The sequence below is a fragment of the Euphorbia lathyris genome, chromosome 2, assembly GCF_963576675.1.
Source record: "Euphorbia lathyris chromosome 2, ddEupLath1.1, whole genome shotgun sequence".
Lineage (NCBI taxonomy): Eukaryota > Viridiplantae > Streptophyta > Magnoliopsida > Malpighiales > Euphorbiaceae > Euphorbia > Euphorbia lathyris.
In genome coordinates, this window is record NC_088911.1 from 30,353,751 (window position 1) to 30,373,614 (window position 19,864).

At 33.3% G+C, this 19,864-nt stretch overlaps 1 protein-coding gene across 1 annotated transcript; it reads left to right on the top strand.

The window, feature by feature from the left end:
• The first annotated feature begins 7,789 nt into the window (after positions 1-7,789).
• Positions 7,790-12,294, top strand: LOC136217613 (long chain acyl-CoA synthetase 1-like). Its single transcript, XM_066004211.1, has 19 exons — positions 7,790-8,120; positions 8,203-8,266; positions 8,371-8,460; positions 8,692-8,748; positions 8,836-8,884; positions 9,399-9,475; positions 9,574-9,613; positions 9,687-9,781; positions 9,870-10,037; positions 10,134-10,244; positions 10,338-10,425; positions 10,514-10,580; positions 10,705-10,780; positions 10,858-10,975; positions 11,061-11,306; positions 11,389-11,528; positions 11,627-11,809; positions 11,885-12,004; positions 12,083-12,294. Exons 1-19 carry the CDS (start codon positions 7,975-7,977, stop codon positions 12,122-12,124), a joined length of 1,977 nt encoding a protein of 658 aa, XP_065860283.1. The 5' UTR covers positions 7,790-7,974; the 3' UTR covers positions 12,125-12,294.
• The last annotated feature ends 7,570 nt before the right edge of the window (positions 12,295-19,864 follow it).

Genomic DNA, 19,864 nt, shown 5'->3' on the forward strand with positions numbered 1-19,864 from the left:
TAAATCCCATTTTGTGATATTCCTGAAAAATAAAAGATCGAATCTTTATAAAAATTGCAACTCTTGTCTTTTATTGAAATATGAAAAGTCGTCGTCAACAAGGCGGCTAATAGAAATAATATTTCTAGATATTCCTGGAATATCCTCAGGCTGCATCCGGTATCAAGTACCAAAAGATTCAGACTGTGAAATTTCAATATAAAACATACCAGATGTTGAAGTACCGCCATTTCCCTTCTTGAGGGAGGCTAGGTACTCCTTGCAGTTCCTCTTCCAATGACCGTCTTTACCACAGAAGTGGCACTCTCCTTTGGGCTTCTTCACTTCCTTTCCCTTAGCTTTGTAGGGCACGGCTTTATTACCTTTCTTGGGATAATTAGGATTGGGATAGCTCCCTTTCCTTTTCTTTGATCCCTCAATGACAAGAGCCGGTATGGCTTTGTCTTTCTTCATATTGGGCTCAACTGACTTGAGCATATTTGCAAGCTCTTCAAGAGAGGTTTGCAAGTCATTCATCTGATAGTTCATAATGAACTGTGAATAACTTTCTGGGAGGGATTGAAGAATTAAGTCTATACTTAATTCGTTATCCATCGCAAATCCAATACTAGAAAGTTTGGTAATGTAGCCAATCATCTTGACATAATGCGTCATGACAGATGTGCCCTCTTGCATCCTACTACGATATAGCAACTTGGATATCTCGTAGCGTTCGCACCTGGTTTGTTTCCCAAACAATTCCTTTAGGTGCATGATGATGGAATAGGCATCCATTTCCTCATGTTGCCTTTGTAATTCCGGTGTCATCGATGCAAGTATGATGCATCCGGCATGATCATCATCAGCCTTATGCTTCTGGTAAGCATCAATTTCCTCAATGGGAGCATCATCAGCAGGGAGAATGGGGGAGTATTTATAGTGTTTTCAATTCCTAACCCTAGTATGATTAGATTAAAACAGTTAATTAAAATTCTAGTCTCATTAGATTTACTAATTAAATAAACAAGTATAATTATTAATCTTATCTATATCTATATCTAATATAAATCTATACTATATATAATTATTAATCTTATCTTTTTCGCTTAGTTGGCATCGTAGGAGCAAAAAGAATAAATGAGTTAATGAGTGCTAATTATCTCTGTATCATGAATACTATATTAATACATTATTTATTATCAATTACTAGCCCATTAATTAAAGTAATAAAAAAAGTAAGAGTTACAGAAAGATGAAAAAACATAAAGCGAAGGAAATCCAAAAGTCACAAATAATCATTTATATATAAAGCATGATATATAGTATTCCATCATTATATTTATTGGACACCGAAAATGAAAGACATCCCCGACCTTTAATTTTGATTATGTATTAGTTTTTTTTTTAATCTTATAATTTTGTTATTACTTCAAATAATATAGTCTTATAATTTTGTTCTTACTTCATTAACAGATTCAGATTTATTTATGAGCGCTTTCCGTTGATAAACTGTATTAATAGCATTTTTTTCAAAAATTTAGAGAATTTAGTCTTTTATATCTCCAATTGAAGAAATCTGATGGAAATAGATGAGGTATAAACAGCTGAAATCGGGAAAAGCAAATTTGTCAAAAATTACAGGAAAGCGTCATGTTTCTGGAGGTAAGCATTCAATTTTTTTTCCATATGTAATAGTTATTTTATTCTCAATTGTGTTGTTCCACACCTCTCGCTGTCTTATCTATGTTTTCTTTTTTATTTATTTTTTTTCTTCAAAATGACTAAATAATATATTTTCATTTTTTTTTTTGTATAAGTTGCTAGGTGTAATCGTTTCGATTGTTAGCTCTAACTAAATTTGGACTTTCGGCTTTATATGAACTCGATTGTTATGTTTAATTGGAGTTAGATTAATTTTCCAAATTTTAAACCTGATGAAATACACTGATTTTTTTAATTTGGGTTTATATATAACTCATATTGATTTTATAAAAAAAACTCATATTGATTGAATTTTTTATTTTTATGCATTTTTTGTACGAATAGATATAAAATTTCACATGATAGTTGTTTATTGAAGTTGAAGACATATTGAAAAAAATAATTAAAGATGTATTGAAACATTATACATACAGTGAAATTTATTTCAATTATAAATCGCGTTTTGTTATGATTACCATTCTAAGTTTCCTTCTTATTTTTAGTGATGTATTCTATATCTATACTATATATAATAGTGGAAGTAGAAAGAAATTAATGAGGAGAGTTTTATATGCGTTTTGATGAATTGTCAAAATAATAACAAAGAAAAATAAAAAATATTACATTTAATCTAATTTATATTGAATAGATATAATAAAAATAATTTACAAAATATCCCAACAAAAAAATTATACAATGACAAAAAATATGTAAGGATCCATTCAAATTCTATTCATTTAATTTTAATAAATATCATTAAAATTAATATTACTGAAAATTTTTATATTTATATTTAATAGATATAATAAAATAACTTATAAAATATCTCAACGAACAAACAATTATATAACGATAAAAATTATTTAATGATCCATTCAAAATCCCTTTATTTAATTTTAATAAATAACATTAAAACCAATATAAATAAAAAAAAAATTATAACATATTGATAAAAAAAAATGTAAGGATCAATTCAAATTCCATTCATTTAACTTTAATAAATAACATTAAAACCAATATATCTGGACAAAAGATATATTTATATTTATAATAAAATAACTTACAAAATATCTCAATGAAAACAAATTATATAACTATAAAAAATATGTAAGGATCCATTTAAATTCCATTCAACCAACTTTAATAAATAACATTAAAATCAATATAACTGAAAAAAATTATAACACATTTAATTTTACGTTGTAATAATTAACACAATATTTAAACCTCCAAACTACTGTATAAATCAAATAAAATTTAAAAAGAAAAGAAATTCTTATTTCAAATTCATGGATTTATCAAAGGTTTTAGAAAGCACAAGAAAAATAATTTTGAGGAGAGTTAAAATTTGATTGAAAATATATCGCCACAAAGTGTAGTAAATATTTTTAAATTGGAAAATTATATAGAAAAAATATTATACAAGAACAGAAAGAAATGACCCTTGCAAACATGTCAATAAGGACGATAGATTATGACTTCAACAACTTCCAAACACTATTATCAAGCAATTATAAAGATATGTTTGTAAATTTAAATTAATTTAAAACAAAATATTAATATCACTATAGGTAAATGATATAAAATTTTAAAAATTTTAAAATGTTAAATTTATGTACAAAAAAATTTATCCACCCGCGCAACGCGCGGGCATAATACTAGTGTAAATATAATTAATAATTCTAATTCTAATCCCATTAGAATACTTATTTATATTAGGATAATAATTTAATTTAATTAAAGATATAATCTCTTGATACTTAATTAATTTATAATCCTATAATTAATAAGACAAGCCAGGGACAATAATAAAGTGTTATTAATGAAACTTCTTTGGAGGATGTGGCAGCTCTCGTCTTCTCTTTGGGTTCGGTTATTGTGCAGAAAATATAGAAAGGATAGGATTTTTGGGGGTCCTAAGGAGAGAGTTATTAATTGTTCTTTTTTATGGAAAGGTCTTAGTGCTGTGTTTTCAGAGTTTTGCTCTGGGATTAAATCAATAAGCTTTTGGAATGATATCTGGATTGGTAAAAAGCCTTTATTAGAGGTGTGTAACTCCCCACCGCTTCTTGAGATTCGTAATTGGAGGATTGTTGATGTTGTGGATTCGGAGGGTGATTGGATTTGGTCGAGGTTCGATTCTTGCCTCAGTCTGGAAACACTCCTGAAAATTAGGGGAGTTAAAATTAGTAGTAAGGAGGAAGATGGGGATAGTCACTGTTGGTCTTTGACAAATAACGGTGCTTATTCTTGTAAATCTGCTTTCGAGGCCTTCAATCAGAATTTGGAGGCTCCGCACTCAGTTATTTGGAAGAATATTTGGGCCTTAAAAGTTCTGTATCGTATTAGGAGTTTCCTGTGGCTTGGTGTCAAAAATAGGTTGCTTACGAATATTTTTAGGAAAAGACGTCATTTGGCAGAGTCTGGTGCGTGTAGTAGATGCAGAGGGCATGAGGAAACCATTTGTCATGCTCTTAGAGATTGTGCTAGAAGTAAAGATGTGTGGAGGAAAGTTCTCCCTAACCAGTTGCTGTCTGCTTTCTTGTCCCATTCTGATCTTGATTGGTTTATGGATAGTGTTAGTGGGAAGCTGTTGGCCGATCTGGAGCATGGTGCTATCCTCTTTGCAGTTGTCTGTCACCAGATTTGGAAGTGGAGGAATGATGAGATTTTTGGAGGAGAAACTGTTGTTATTCCTAATTTGTTTGATTTCTTTTCTAAAAAGATTTTTACTATTGCAGATAACTTCAAAGAGGATATTTTAGCTAGGTCTATCCAGAGGAAGGTTGTTCATATCTTTGGCTGGAGTAGGCCTGGTGAAGGGGTGGTGAAGTTAAATACTGATGGTTCTTGTCTAAATGACAGTAAAATTGCTGCTGGAGGGGTTCTGAGGGATGCTGGTGGTGCTTGGGTGTCTGGGTTTGCTCAGAATCTGGGTATGGGTTCTTCCTTTTCTGCGGAGCTTTGGGGGATTTTTTCTGGCCTCAGGCTTGCTAAGAATTTGGGCTTGAAGAAGCTGCTTGTGGAATCTGACAACCTCGAAGCTGTCAAAATGATCTCTGATAATAATGTTATTTGTTTAAATAGCCAGAATTTAATCAAAGAGATCAGAAGGGTTTGTTCTTCCTTTGATACCATCAGCTTCTGCTATGTCTTCAGGGAGCAGAATCGGGTGGCCGACCGTCTTGCGGCCGAGGGCCATGAGAGGATGTTGGGAGTCTCAACCTTCTCTTCACCTCTTGAGTTCCTGTCTTCTCTTCTTTTGGATGATGTTGTGGGGGTTAGCTTTCCTAGACTAATCCCGGGTTAGGTTTTTGGGCTGTTTTTTTGTTTATTTTTTTTCTTTCCCTTTCCTACCAAAAAAAATAATCAAATTACAATTATTCAATAAATCAATTAATCAAATAATCCCCCTTTATATATAAATTTGGGCCCCTTTCTACAAGTCACTCTCAAATTACCATATCGTCATCCGCTCCTAGTCTTATGTGTGACCCATTAGGTTCTTACCGTAACTAGTCATATACGTTTACTATAATTAATTTAAACAAATTAGTTTCAGCTAAACGTATAACAAAATGAGTACGTAGACTGTGAAAAGCAGAACCATAAATATTCTCCTAGAACGATAAGAAGTCAGGTTGATACTGACGTTTATCTTTCCATATTAGGTCTAGTATAATTCGATCATTCATCAGCTATATCCTTAAACGAATGTGTAACTATGAAATATGTCAAGTTACACATAATGAGACGTTTGTTTTACTTGTCTATGTAGAATTAACTCTGAATAGATAGGTTAAGTGAAATCTCTATTTTAACCTTTAACTCTATCACCTTGCAATGATTTCAAGTTAATTCTCCACAAAAGGCCATGAGTATATCTCCAACTTATCAGGAGCAATAAATGCTCAATCTAACATTAACTATCCTGCAATTATTTTATGTGATACCAAACGCTTGCCCGGACACACCCCAGACATCCTGTCGGTATGGATCGTGTTAGAAGTAGAGTCAAAGCACCACACTCCATAATCCAGAATCACTAATTAATGTTTGTTTGAGTATGGGGATTACTTATACCTACTAATACATTTGAGACGAAACATGTGACAATTGATAAATTTATCCATCCTGTCATCTCAAGTTGGGTCCCCAATCCTAATGGACTCCTTCATCGGATCCATGTAACTGTCTAGATATCTGAATACCTAAAACTTGTGAGATCAACTTTCTGTTCACAACTGAAGACATTATTACATGCAAGTCTCAACAATATTATGTTAATCTCTAAACATAATACTTGACTTGGGCAATTTAAGTTTATCAACTTATTAGTTTAGAATTATAAGGTATAGTCTCACTTCATGCTTGTATGAATAATTTATGGTTACTGATACAAACTCCAGATTTCTTTTTGTTTAACTTGTTTAGTTGTGATAAAAGATCAATGTCTTTATATAGTTAAACTTACTATATCTCATTAAAACAAATGATTGATAAAAGAACAATTCATTTATAAATATTTTACATCCTAAAATAATTGTCTATAAGATATAAAACCTACAAACATAACATACATTGATATAATGAAGATAACAAGATTCATGACTTGAAAATGATGATTGTTTAAAATTAACCAAATATATCAACATTAAGACGTCGATTGTTTGCCGGATAATATTGTGCTGGAAAATCTTTTCCTAATTTTCTGGTATTTGGGTAGGAAAATAAATTTTTTCTACCCTTTTAAAATCTAAACATTTAATCCAACAACAGTATAGATATTTTTCTAACAAAAATTAAGTGAGCGGTTGAATTCATCATCTAACTCATCTAACATCTGTCATTTAAATTGAATTCTGAGAAATAATTGTCATCATTTCACTCTCTCTCTCTCACATTTATTTCAAGACTTCCATCATCACTCTTTATGCTTGATATGTGTCTTCTTGTGGACCATCATATAAAAATGACTTTTTTTTCTTATTTTATGTTAGTAATTAATTTAATTATCAAGTTTTAGGAGGATTTTGTGGGGCTGTATCATTTCTATGGACCTAAACTTGCTGCTTCTACGCTTTCATGCTCTTTAACTTTTGGATTATTATTAATTTACCCATTTTTTAATTGTATAGCTAACCTATCCTTTCCTTCATTGCAACTTTCACTTTCTTTGGCGTTTTCTGAAAGGTATATTTTCTTCTCCCTTTATTCAATATTTCTATTTTAGAGTAATTTTGGATTTAAACATAACGGTTTTAAATAGTAAAAAAAAAAAAAAAAAATCCATTGGATTTTTCTTGTCTTATTCAGTTGGACATTGTTTTAACTCTTAATAACCTTTTATATTGAAATTGATTTGGTTTACTTGTTATTTGATATTATTGAAAAAGTTTATTTTTAAAAAAATAAGCATTTTTACTTTTATAAAGTATATAAAAAGCAAACAATAAATCTATAACCAAATATTTAAAACTCTTTTTTTTTAAATTGAAAAAACAAACCAGATAAAAAAATAAAGTTAACAAAACATACCCTAGTTTATGATTAATATCCCGCCGATAAAGATGAAAGGGTGGATAATAAGAAGTGATTCTCCTTGATCAAGAGTATACATGTTTTCTTCTTGGGTCTTTGGTTCATATAAAAATTCTGAATCGTTGTGATATTTGGATTTAATTAAAAATATTAAGAATAAAATGTTACAATTTCTTATCACGAGGGGTATGTTTGAACTTTTTTTTAAATGTAAATTTAGTCTGAATGTACATAACACTAATTTAGTCTCAAATTTTTTTGAAATTGTATCGATTTAATCAAATTGGTATCATTTTGAGGCACCGAGTTTCGTTATTCAAAGATAAATTTATATTATTTTGCAACAGTTAAAACTAAAACACTAATATCTTATTCGTTCGGATTAAATTGATACTTCTCCGGAACCTTAAGACTATTTTGGTACATTATCCCCGTATAATATAAAGCTACTCTATTTTTTGGGTAAAGAAAAATAATTTTGGCGTTTATTAACTGTTAAAGTGGGGGTGATGTCATGAATTTGGTAATATATTGTTTATCTTCCCAAGCTTAGATAAGCCTAAACATAGTCATCAGTAGTTCCTAATGTAAAACTACTTGTTTGTCTGAATGGCATTTAAATTTTTCATCAGCTGAAATAGACCGCTATTAAATGCATTGAAGATTCATTCCTACTCTTGTTTTGGGGCAGTACATAAAGACCCTTTCTAGCTACAGGTATCTCAAACAACAAACACACAAAAGAAAAAAAAAATGAAGCTTTTTGCAGCTCAGGTTGAGGAAGGAAAAGAAGGTAAAGATGGAAATCTATCAGTTGGTCCTGTTTATCGTAATCTCCTATCAAAAGATGAATTTCCTCCTCCTGATCCTTCTATGACTACAACCTGGGATCTTTTCAGGTACTTTTGATGCTTTTTTTTCTATCTCAGAATTTGATCTTTTTCACATTGGAATTGAAATGTGTTGTCTTTGTGTTTTCAGTGTAGCTGCCAAGAAGTTTCCTGGGAATAGAATGCTTGGATGGCGAAAATTTGTTAATGGCAAGGTAAGGAATTCAAGAGATCATCAAGTTCATATTATTATACTAATAAATGTCTGTTTTTCCTTTTTTTTTTTTTTTAATAATAGAAGTTGGGGTTGTTTGTTTAGGTGGGGCCTTATGTTTGGAAAACATACAAGGAAGTTTATGATGAAGTTTTGCAACTGGGTTCTGCTTTGCGAGCATCTGGTGCTCAACCTGTAAGTTTAAATTTCGAACCTTTAAACTCATTTTTGAGCTAGTTTTGGGGGTTGAATTCAGGAGTTGAGTTAGCTTTTGGGCCCAGAAGGCCCATATTACCCGCACCAAACTCTTTTTCATTAACATTTTCGGAATTACTGTTTTTTTCAGTCTCCAAGCTTGTGTCTTTTTAGAAATAAAGTTTCAGTTTCTTCTGTATACCAATTTGTTTTTAATCTATTTATTGGCAGGGCTGTCGGATTGGAATTTATGGATCAAATTGTCCCCAATGGATCGAGGCAATGGAGGTCTGTTTTCACATTTAACATTTGTCTGATTTATGCTGGTATCTGTTCTTTTGTTTTCTCTAATTTTGTATTTATGACTTTGTCTAGGCTTGTAACGCCCACAGTTTGGTCTGCGTGCCTCTATATGATACACTTGGTATTCTTCTAAATTTTGCTTAACGTTTCTTGTTTAAATATGAAACAATACCATGAAATTGCTATTTTTAGTAGCTTAATTTATAGGCTTAACCTAAAACTTCACAATTTTTTGCCACTTTACTTAGACCTATGCCACATCTTAACTTGTCAATTTTGTACCTCCGATACCCTTATTTGCTGACATGGTAGATAATGTGTTAAGATGAAAGTTTGAGTCGGCCGGCAAATAAGTACGTCGGAAGTCCAAAATTGATAAGTTTAGGTGTATAATAGTTCCAAGTACTAGTACTAAACAACAAATATTGACAAGTTTAAGCTGAATTTCTAGTTTCATAGTTGCTCTGCTTGTTTGTTCATAGTTTATATTACTTGAATCCAATTACCAATTCCCAATTTCTGAGGTTTAAGAACCACCTTTGGTCCTGTCCTGCCTAATTCTAGTTTAGCAACAGCTATTTGGCATTTTAGATCTTTTCTGTAAAAGTTTAGTTGAATGGATTTCTTGGATGCAGGTCCTGGAGCTGTAAATTTTATAATAGATCATGCAGAGATTGATTTTGTTTTCATCCAAGATAAGAAAGTGAAAGAAGTACGTCTACTAACCTTAACCTGCACTCCAAATTACATTTTCTTGCTTTCAGAATCTTGCAAGCAGATTTCTAATTAAACTTTTTCTCATGTTTTCAGTTGTTAAATCCCGACTGTGAATGTGCTTCGCGGCTCAAATGTAAGAATTGGTAGATAAATGTTAATGTGCTGTTACTGGAAATTGTATTCTCTAATATTCACTATGGTTGCAGCAATCATTTGTTTCACTTCGTTTACGGATGAAGAGAAAGAGAAGGCGGCTAAACTAGATATAAAACCATACTCTTGGGAGGAGTTTATGCACTTGGTTTGTTCTTCCTGAAATCTAGATTATTATGTTGTCATGTGTTTCCTGATCTTCATTATAGTTAATCTTTGAGAGTATTATCCATCAGGGAAAGGAGAATCCGTCGGAGATAATGCCGCCTAATTCTTTTAGCATTTGCACAATAATGTATACAAGTGGCACGAGCGGCGACCCTAAAGGAGTTGTGCTAACACATGAAACATTAGCAACTTTTGTTAGAGGCATTGATTTGTTTTTGGAACAATTTGATGACAAGGTAACAAAATCTGCACTTACATTCTCCTTTTCATGTTTGGCTTTGATCCTTAAAAAGTCTATTGTTATTGTGACAAACAGTTTTTGTTCCATGTAGATGACGGTGGACGACGTGTATCTATCTTTCCTGCCCCTTGCTCATGTACTTGATCGCGTGATTGAGGAATACTTTTTCAAGAATGGTGCTTCTATTGGCTACTATCATGGGGTATATGAACCAGAATCTCTCGCGGTGTACCTTTTTTTTTAACCCGATAAGTAGTTTAACAACCTCGTGGCTCGAATTTATTTTTGTTTGAAGGATTTGAATGCACTGAGGGATGACATAATGGAGTTGAAGCCAACCTTTTTAGCTGGTGTACCTAGAGTATTTGAAAAAATACATGAAGGCATGCTACTTATCACTATATAAATATTCATACATCAATTGGTTTTAGTTGTCCGGTTATATAGACTGAGCGCTTATCCGTATTTCAGGTATTCAAACGGCATTAGAGGAATTGAATCCTGTGAGGAGGCGAATTTTCCATGCTTTGTACAAGTAGTAAGTTGCTCTCCTATTGATTCTGCTGTCTCTCTAATTATGTAATATTCACTTTTTCATAGCTCTAGTAAACTGTAAATGTAGTCGGGTGATGATCCTTGTTTTATATGTTTTTCTTATGCAGTAAACTCGGTTGGATGAATCGGGGTTATAAACAGAAATATGCTTCACCATTGGCAGATTTATTGGCCTTCAGGAAGGTAAAATCTTGCATCATTTTCATGTCATCTTTCTTTTCAGCAATGAGTTCTAAGTTTAATGTTTCTTATTTCATTAGGTGAAAGCTAAGTTAGGAGGTCGAATTCGACTGATTGTATCCGGAGCTGCACCTTTGAGCACCGAGGTGGAAGAATTCTTGCGAGTTACTTGCTGTGCTTTTGTAGTCCAAGGCTATGGTAAAGAAGGAAATAAATGATGCAATTGTCTAACATTTCATATGCTATGCAGATGACATTGATCAATGTAACATTGTTCATTCAGGTTTGACTGAAAGCTGCGGACCGGCCTCCCTTGGGTTTCCGGATGAAATGTGCATGATGGGTAATGTTGGTGTTCCAGCCGTGTACAATGAGTTGCGTCTGGAGGAGGTTCCGGATATGGGCTATAATCCACTTGCCAATCCTCCTCGCGGGGAGATTTGTGTGAGAGGAAAGACACTCTTTTCCGGGTACTACAAGAATCCTCAATTGACGAACGAATCCATCAAAGATGGATGGTTCCATACAGGTTAATTCATCAGCCTAATGATGTCAAACCGAGTTCTGCAGATTTCATAATCTTACCCTCTCTTTTTTTCCCCTCTCTTCAGGAGACATAGGTGAATTTTTCCCGAATGGAGTACTGAAGATCATTGACAGGAAAAAGAATATGATAAAACTCTCTCAAGGAGAATATGTTGCACTTGAGTACTTGGAGAACGTTTATGGAATCACCCCAATTGTTGAAGACGTAAACATAAAACATAAATCATAAAAACATCTTTTTCCTTGCTTTCATTTTTCTTTCGGATATCGAAATTCTGATTCATTTGTGTTTAATCTTCTCAGATATGGGTATATGGAAACAGCTTCAAATCAATGCTAGTAGCAGTAGTTAAACCCCATGAAGAAACCACCAAAAAATGGGCACATTCAAAGGGTCATATGGGTTCATTTTCTGAGCTTTGTCTTCTTGATCAGCTAAATGAATACATTCTCTCAGAATTGAAGTCTACAGCTTTAAGCAAAAAGGTATCTATGCTTTTTCTGAAGGTTCATTTTACTTTTCTACATGTATGTAACTTCAATTCTATGTATGATATCCAGCTGAGAGGCTTTGAATCGGTGAAAGGATTGATAGTCGAATCTCGCCTGTTCGACATGGAACGAGATTTAGTGACTGCAACTTTGAAGAAGAAAAGAAATAAATTGCTCGAGTATTATCAGGTAAAATGTGAAGACTTATTCTGTTATGTTAGCTCCAGTTTCGTCGCTAATATTGTGTAACGAATATTAATATTGCAGGAGGAAATTGATCAGCTTTATAAGAAATTGAGTGCAAAATGAGTGTAATCTGTTATCTATCTCAAAGTCTTGCTTGCGGATTGTGCTACTTTGCCTTCAGTTTTTGCATCTTTTATAAAATTCTATGTGAACAATAATGGATTTTTATGTTAAGTATTCCTATTTGTGAGCATAAGTTTTATATGTAAAAATGTGTATATTAGTATTTTTTATATTGGTGTTAAAAAAAATATCATCTCAAAAGAAAAAAAACGACTGCTCGGGTCAATCCGATGTTGAGGTAACACTTCGAAGTCAATCCAATGTTGAGGTAACACTTCGAACTTATTATGATAAGATGACAATTATATAACTTGGGTGGGTTAGGGACTGTCATGATCGGTTATGATATTACCACACAATTTGATCTACAAATTAAATAAATTGGTGTTAAAGTTTAACAATGCCTGGTCTTAAACAAGTTGACCTGGTGCATTTTGACATTAAACCTATGTCATAACCTTTTATGCCAAAAATCAACACTAGTAGCTACAACATTGACTAAAACTGAAGTAAAATATGCATTTCCACTAATAGAGAAAAGCGGTGTCTTCTATGGTTACTTTGTTTTTAACAAAGTACCATTACTTGGTATGTTTTCACCATTGGATGATGGAGTATAAAATTAATCCAATGGTGAAAACACACAAAGTAAGGCTTACTTTGTTTTTAACAAAGTACCATTACTTGGTATGTTTTCACCATTGGATGATGGAGTATAAAATTAATCTAATGGTGAAAACACACAAAGTAAGGCTTACTTTGTAAAAAACAAAGTAATCATAGCCTTTACCTAGAGAAAGCATGTAAAACATTATTATCGAAGGATGAACTGGTAAGATAATAAAGCCCCTTGTGTAAACTGCTTATAGCCAAGAATATTCTAGAACTCTAGTCCTGCAAAACATAACACTCATCTGAAATATTTAACTTACCGATAATAAATTGTCTTGAAAGGTTGGCTCATAAAGGACATGATTAAAAATAAGTCATGTTTTGAATTTCACATCACCACTAGTATAATACACAGTATATATAGAATTATCAAGCAAGAACACTTTTCTACCACCAGCAAGTTTAACAATGTTTTGCATGCCTGCGAGTGTGTTGCTTATATGTGTAGTAGCATCAGTATTGATATCCCAGATTCAGGAGTAAAATGAGAGTGAGACTAACCTGCACAAAAAATCTCCAACAAATGTTGTAAAATTTGTTTTAGATGCAGAAGGTAGAGAAGAATCAACTGAATGCTTTCTTTTGCCTCTCATAACTCGCTTGTCATGGAACCGATTGAACTAAAAGCTCGAGCTGATAGTTAAGGCCCAATCATATATCTTAATCTCTGACACACCCCCATACGCAAATGTCCATTGGGCTTGCAGCGTGTACAACATAGGCCCAACCCGCCTTATGTTTTTAATACCACAAATTAATGAGGTTGCCAGGACTCGAACCCTCGACCGTTTGGTCCTCGAGGCTCTGATACCATGTCATGGAACCGATTGAACTAAAAACTCGAGCTTTTAGTTAAGGCTCAATCATATATCTTATATTAATCTCTGACATCGCTGAACTTCTTTCTGAATTAGCATTTACATATTTGAGTGTTTGGAGATTGATTCTCCGTTTCTGCATCTGAATTTGTATCCTCTAGTGGAGTAGCTTGATCAAAACTTAGGCCGAATCATTTCGGGACTAAGGCTTTGTTGTTGTTGTTGTTGTTGTTGTAGTGGAGTAGCTTGATCAAAACTTAGATTATCCTGAATGCCTGAAACAGATCCAGGTCCTTAAACTCTTTTTCCTTTATACCAATCAGGATAATCTCCCAATAAAAAACATTCACTCTTCTCATGTCCACCCTTGCAGCAATAAGAACAAAACTTATCATCCCTGTTTTGCCTTGGCTTAAAACTCTTTTGTTTGTCGGAACTAAAACGATTATTCTAAGTTTTAGTTGATGTCATTGTAATGTTAGCAAAATCTTGTTGAATCTCTGTAGTTACATTTCCTTACTTCTCAATAAGCAGAAACATCAAATACGCCTTAATAACAGGTGGCAGAGGATCCATAAGAAGAATTTGGTCTCGAATGTGATCGAAAACTGGATTCAAGCCTGACAGAACAGAAATTGCATAAGACGCTCCTCTTCAATTTGTTCCCAAATTAGCTTACAAGCCTCACCACATGTATAGGATATAACTGATTTTAGAGAAGCATATTCATCCCACTTCCGATTAATTTTGTTAAAAAATTCAACAATCGACGTATTTCTCTGAGTAATTCTATAGATTTCATAATGTAAATGAAAAACAAGAGGTCCATTACATTCCCCATACCTCTCATCTATTTCATTCCATAGATTTTTAAAAGATGATGCGAAGAGGAAAACATATGCTAATTCGCGACTCAGAGAATCATGGTCTTAAAAAAAAAAAAAAAACCAAATCATCCTTCTCTTTCCACTGAGCATGTTCCACAGAGTTTTTGCCAGCTGGTGCTTCATCTTTGAGGATAAAACTCGTCTTGCATTTTGCCCTCAATGCGAATAACATAGAGCGTTCCCATGATATAAAATTCTTCCCTGTAAGAACCGAACTCACAAACACTAAGCTTGGATTGTCGTGATGAGAGTGAGAAGAAATGCAATCATGTTTTTCTGGATTTGTGGTCATTGTTTTTTATCTTGAATTTTATGTAGATTCAACAGATTTTGTGAATTCTATTGGATCGACTTCCACTTTCTCGTCTTATGTTTGTAGAGCTTTTTCTTCTCATAATCCCTAATTACGAGAGAAGAACAAGCACACTTGGATGGAGCTCAACCAATGGTTTGATACCATATTGCAACTTTGAGAGAAGAAGTTGGTTAAAAAAAGGAAATATATCTTACAATAGTATTATACTCAAGCACGATATGTTGAGTTATCTGACAAGAATAAAAAAATATCTAAAAGGAACCCTATACTTATTTCACTTCTCAACAATATCATTTTTTACAAGTTGACGGATGCTGCCAACCTAGTTTTTTTTTTGAATGAAAGAATGAATGGAATTAAAGAATGGAAAGACTGTTACAAAGGAAAGGAGGTGGGATTGAGTACCACACACCCCAGTGATCACTGTCTATTACATTCTTGGCAAGAATATGCACTGAATTATTGGCAGAGCGCCTAGTAAAAACTAAAGAGCATCCCGAGAGGTTATCGAGAGCCTGCTTACAATCTCTGATTATGACAAAGAAAGGCGAAACTGCCTTCGATGTGTGGACCATTGACTGAGTTACTATTTGGGCATCAGACTCGACAATTACCTTATTCCAATTATTGTCTTTGATCCAGCTCAGGGCTTCGCGGATTGACAGAGCTTCGGCAAAAGTGGCATCCGGTGTATGCGGTAGGAAGCCGTTACAGGCCGCGACAAAAACGCCCTCATCATTGCGGATAACGCAGCCGTAGCTTGCCTTGTTCGTTTCTGCCGACCACGCAGCATCAACGTTCAGTTTAAGGAAGCCTGACGCTGGTTTGGTCCACTTACTTGTCCTAGCAGGCGTAGTCGAAGGATTCCCGAGTACCGAAAGCCTGTTCTGAGCTTCCTTCCAAGCCTTCAAAAACGCAACAGCTCCTTCATACACGATTGCTGAAGGCGCTAATTTCTGTTGCCAAACAAGCTCGTTTCTGTTGAGCCAGATCTTCCGGCACAGCATTACCGCCACCTCCAGCTGCTGTCTCGGTTTTGTAGACACCGCCAGCCAAAAGTCCATTACGTCCGCCCGTGATCTTCCGATTTCTCCAACAGCGGAACGGCGCCAGACCTGACGAACCCATAAACAACCAAATAACGCATGATGTATACTTTCCTCCATGGTAGCACAAATAGGACAGACATCCGACACCGGCACATGTCTATATCGCAGCTCAGCCATAACCAGAAGGCAGTTAGTTAGAGCTCTCCACATCAGGTTTTTTGCTTTTGGAGGAAGATGAAGCCCCCATAATAGGTTCCACACCTTAGCTCGCGTGGTTGGCGGGTTCTCTTCAACTCTTGCTGTCAGGCGTTTATAGCCGCTCTTTACAGTATAGATGTCGTTACGCTCATCCGACCAGAACCACGAGTCAGCAGTCCGATTCCTACTGAGAGGGATTTGCACAATTTGATTACTGTCCCGCTCGGTGAAGATACCTCGAATCAGATTAGTATCCCAAGTGACTGTCTCTACATCATTTAGGTCCGCCACCATACTAATATCCAAATCAACCAACCTCTCGCTTTCAATCATTGGATTTTCTTTGTCAAGAAGCCAAGGGTCCTCCCAGACATGGACTGTAGAACCGTCTCCGACCAATTTACGCATTCCTACTGTCAGAAGATCTTTTGCTGCTACGACACTTCGCCAAATGAAGCTAGGCTGATCAGTGAGGTCCGCTTCAAAGAACGAACAATCCGGGAAATACCTTGCCTTATACACACGGGCAACAAGAGAGTCCGGGCAAGTAAGGAAACGCCAGCCTTGTTTAGCGAGTAATGCAATGTTAAACTGATGGAGCCTTCTGAATCCCATTCCTCCAAACTTCTTCGCTGCACACAAATGTTGCCAACCTAGTTCATTTAACCTTAAATATATTTATAAATAGTATTTTCATAATAATTATTATGAATTTATAAATCATTATCCTAGTGAATATATTGGATGGACACGTGTATGACCCCGCTAATCCAATTTAACAGATGAAATTTACTATTTGACTTTGGAGTAAAAAAAAATCATTCAATCTAAGATTTTAGATATAAATATTAAGCTGTTGTTTGAGATGAAATTAATAGATGTAAATGAGAGTAATAGAATATAAAATGTCATAATAACCTTATTTGAGCGTTTCTTGGAGAGTAAATAAAGGTTAATGAAAGTTAAACTTTTACTTTCTTTAGCCTTTAAACTCTAATACAGTTAAACCTCTGTATATGAATACTCTATATAGGAATAACCTCTATTTTATTATAAAAAACTCAGTCCCAACTTGGACCAGTTATAAATAGAAATAATCTCCCAAACGTTATTTGTTATACACTTTTCAAGTCCCACCTTTAGAAACTATGCCTCAATATAGTAATAATTATATATATATGATGATAGTGTAGAAATAGAAAATGTTACATGCCAAGAAGCTTTCAATATTCTTGAAAGGTTAGAAACATTTTGGATTCAAAGAAGAAGATATTCATGCAAGTGAGTTACTAAGTACCCGCAAGTTCAAAGATTTAGTAGCAAATATAAAAACTAAATCAATGTGTCAAACAACTTTATATAAATATTTTCTAAATGATAATAATTAGAGAGTTCTTATTAGAAATTTTATTATACCAAACTCTATTTAGTAATAACCTCCGAATTGTTATACAAATAGGCTGGTCCCAAGTGTATATAGAGGTTTTACTGTATCTAAATTGGGAGTTAGAGCATCATCCTTTCTATTATTGAGGAGCATATCTCCACTTCTAGTCCCTCTTAATTCATTTTTTGTTAATAATTTACTATCGAAGAGTCTCTCTCCTCTCACTATTGAAAATAATAAATAAAGAGTGATATGATGAGTGTTGTTGGAAATGATATATATTAGTCGCTCATTAAATCACTAAGGGGGTGTTTGGTAACTCATTTCTATGCTCATGTTTGTCTTTTCACTTTAAAAAAAAAGAGTTTTATGTATTTGGTTACTGACTTTCTGTTTGTTCTTTATCTTTGAAAAACAGCCTTTTATAAAAGCAGAAAATATCTGCTTTTTCGAAAATCAGTTTTTCTAACAGCAAACAGTATGAAAAACAAACGACCCTAAGAATCGATTTTTTATATTAATTTTAGAGAGATGACTAAAAGTCCTTTAGAGATGCTCTTAATGAAAGTAATTAAAATATTTATCTTTCTAGAATAAATTTTAACTTCCTTTTTCTACCATATTTAAACTCTCAAATAAATTAAAACTTTTAATTCTCATTTACATTTCATAAACTACAAATAAGGTTAATTTTTAACTTTATTTCTATCACTTATTTAACTCATAACTCCCTTAACCTCCAAACTCTAGAAAAAAAAAAAAAAAAAACCTAAGAATTGAAGCATGATTTTACTAGTGTGCAGCATCAAATCATCAAATGTATACTTGTCTATATATTTTTTTAACAAAGTTTTTTTTTTTTTTTGGCACAAAGAAATATTTCATTAAAATACCAAAGGAAGAAGATTAATAATACAAGGAGGAGGGTATTCCTCCCAAGAACACGAATTAGACTGAGAGCCAAAAGCTCGTGCAAGAGCATGAGCCACCTGGTTCGCTGACCGCTTAACATACTTAACAATGAAAAATCTTAAAGACTGCAAAAGAAATATACAATCATCTAGAACAACTCCTACATAGGAGTTAGTATAGTTGTTGCTGTGAAAAGCTTAAACCAGAAGCTGAGAATCAGTTTCGAGAATAATATGATCAAGATTATAGCTTTTTAACCAATTGAGCGTGCCTCTAAAACCCAGAGCTTCATGATAGGTCCATATTTATACATATTTTTATATCTTAATTCCTTAGGGTTTAGTTTTAGTTTTATTGTTTAGGTGCAAGTTTACCTTGTTTTCTGTTTTGTATGTATTTTTGAGACTCAATTTCAAATTGATGGTTAAAATGGTGATTCTATGGAGTTTAAAGAGAATTTGAAGAAACTTGTCAAGTCATGTGCTGAAAAGGAGTTTCAAATGATGATCTGTCCTAACCTATGCCTGTGGATCAATGAGCATTTAATGGAGAATTGATGACTTATGTTATTAGATTCTTAACATATATAATATTTATAAGATTTTAACTCTATTAGGATTTTCTTAAATATTCCTAATTAGAGTTTAATCCTAAAGATGCGTTTCTTTTAGAGTTTAATTCTAAAAGGGAGTTTCTTTTAGAGTTTAATTTTAAATGAGAGTTTCTCTTAATATTTTTATGAGGAATTAATAAAAGTCAGTTTTCTCTCTCCTGAAAGCCAAGAGGCTCAATTGTGAAAGCTATAAGAAGAGACAATCAGAACCACATTTGGGGAGAAGGACACACACATAAAAGAAGACACACAGACAGAACAAGAAAAATATCAAGGGCTCTTCATGCATCATCATTTTTCTATGGCTTCTTCTTCCTCCAATATGAACTAATTTCCAATTTCTATCTAGAGGTTTTTAGGTCTTGAACAATCAATTAGGAGATCATTCTGTACTTAATCTTTTTCATCTATTTCAAGTAATCAATTTTTATTCTGTTCTTGTTCGTATTGCATGATTTAATTGAATCCTTGATTTGATTATTTACTTGTAATCGTTTTGCTAATTAGATGTTTAAATACGTAATCGTTTAATTCATCTAATGCAAGTAGCAAACAACATAATTAATTGTGGACAAGCTTTTAACCTATGTTGTGAATGTAATTGATATGCTTTAAATAATCCTGCTTTAGTGATTATTGAGTAGAATTGGTATCTCTTTCATACTTTAATGCTTTCAATCAAATTAAATTCTGAAGCTTGTTTGGAATTATTTAATTGATTATGGAAAATTAATGAGCTTTTCTTAATTGTCCAATCGGTAAGAAGAGATGGGTTGTTAATGCTTTTTAATAACCATAGCTAATTTATTTGAAGGGTTGAAATTTATATTTTCTATGATCGATGATCAATTGTTCAATTCAAGACTCAAACCTAACCTCTAGCTGGAA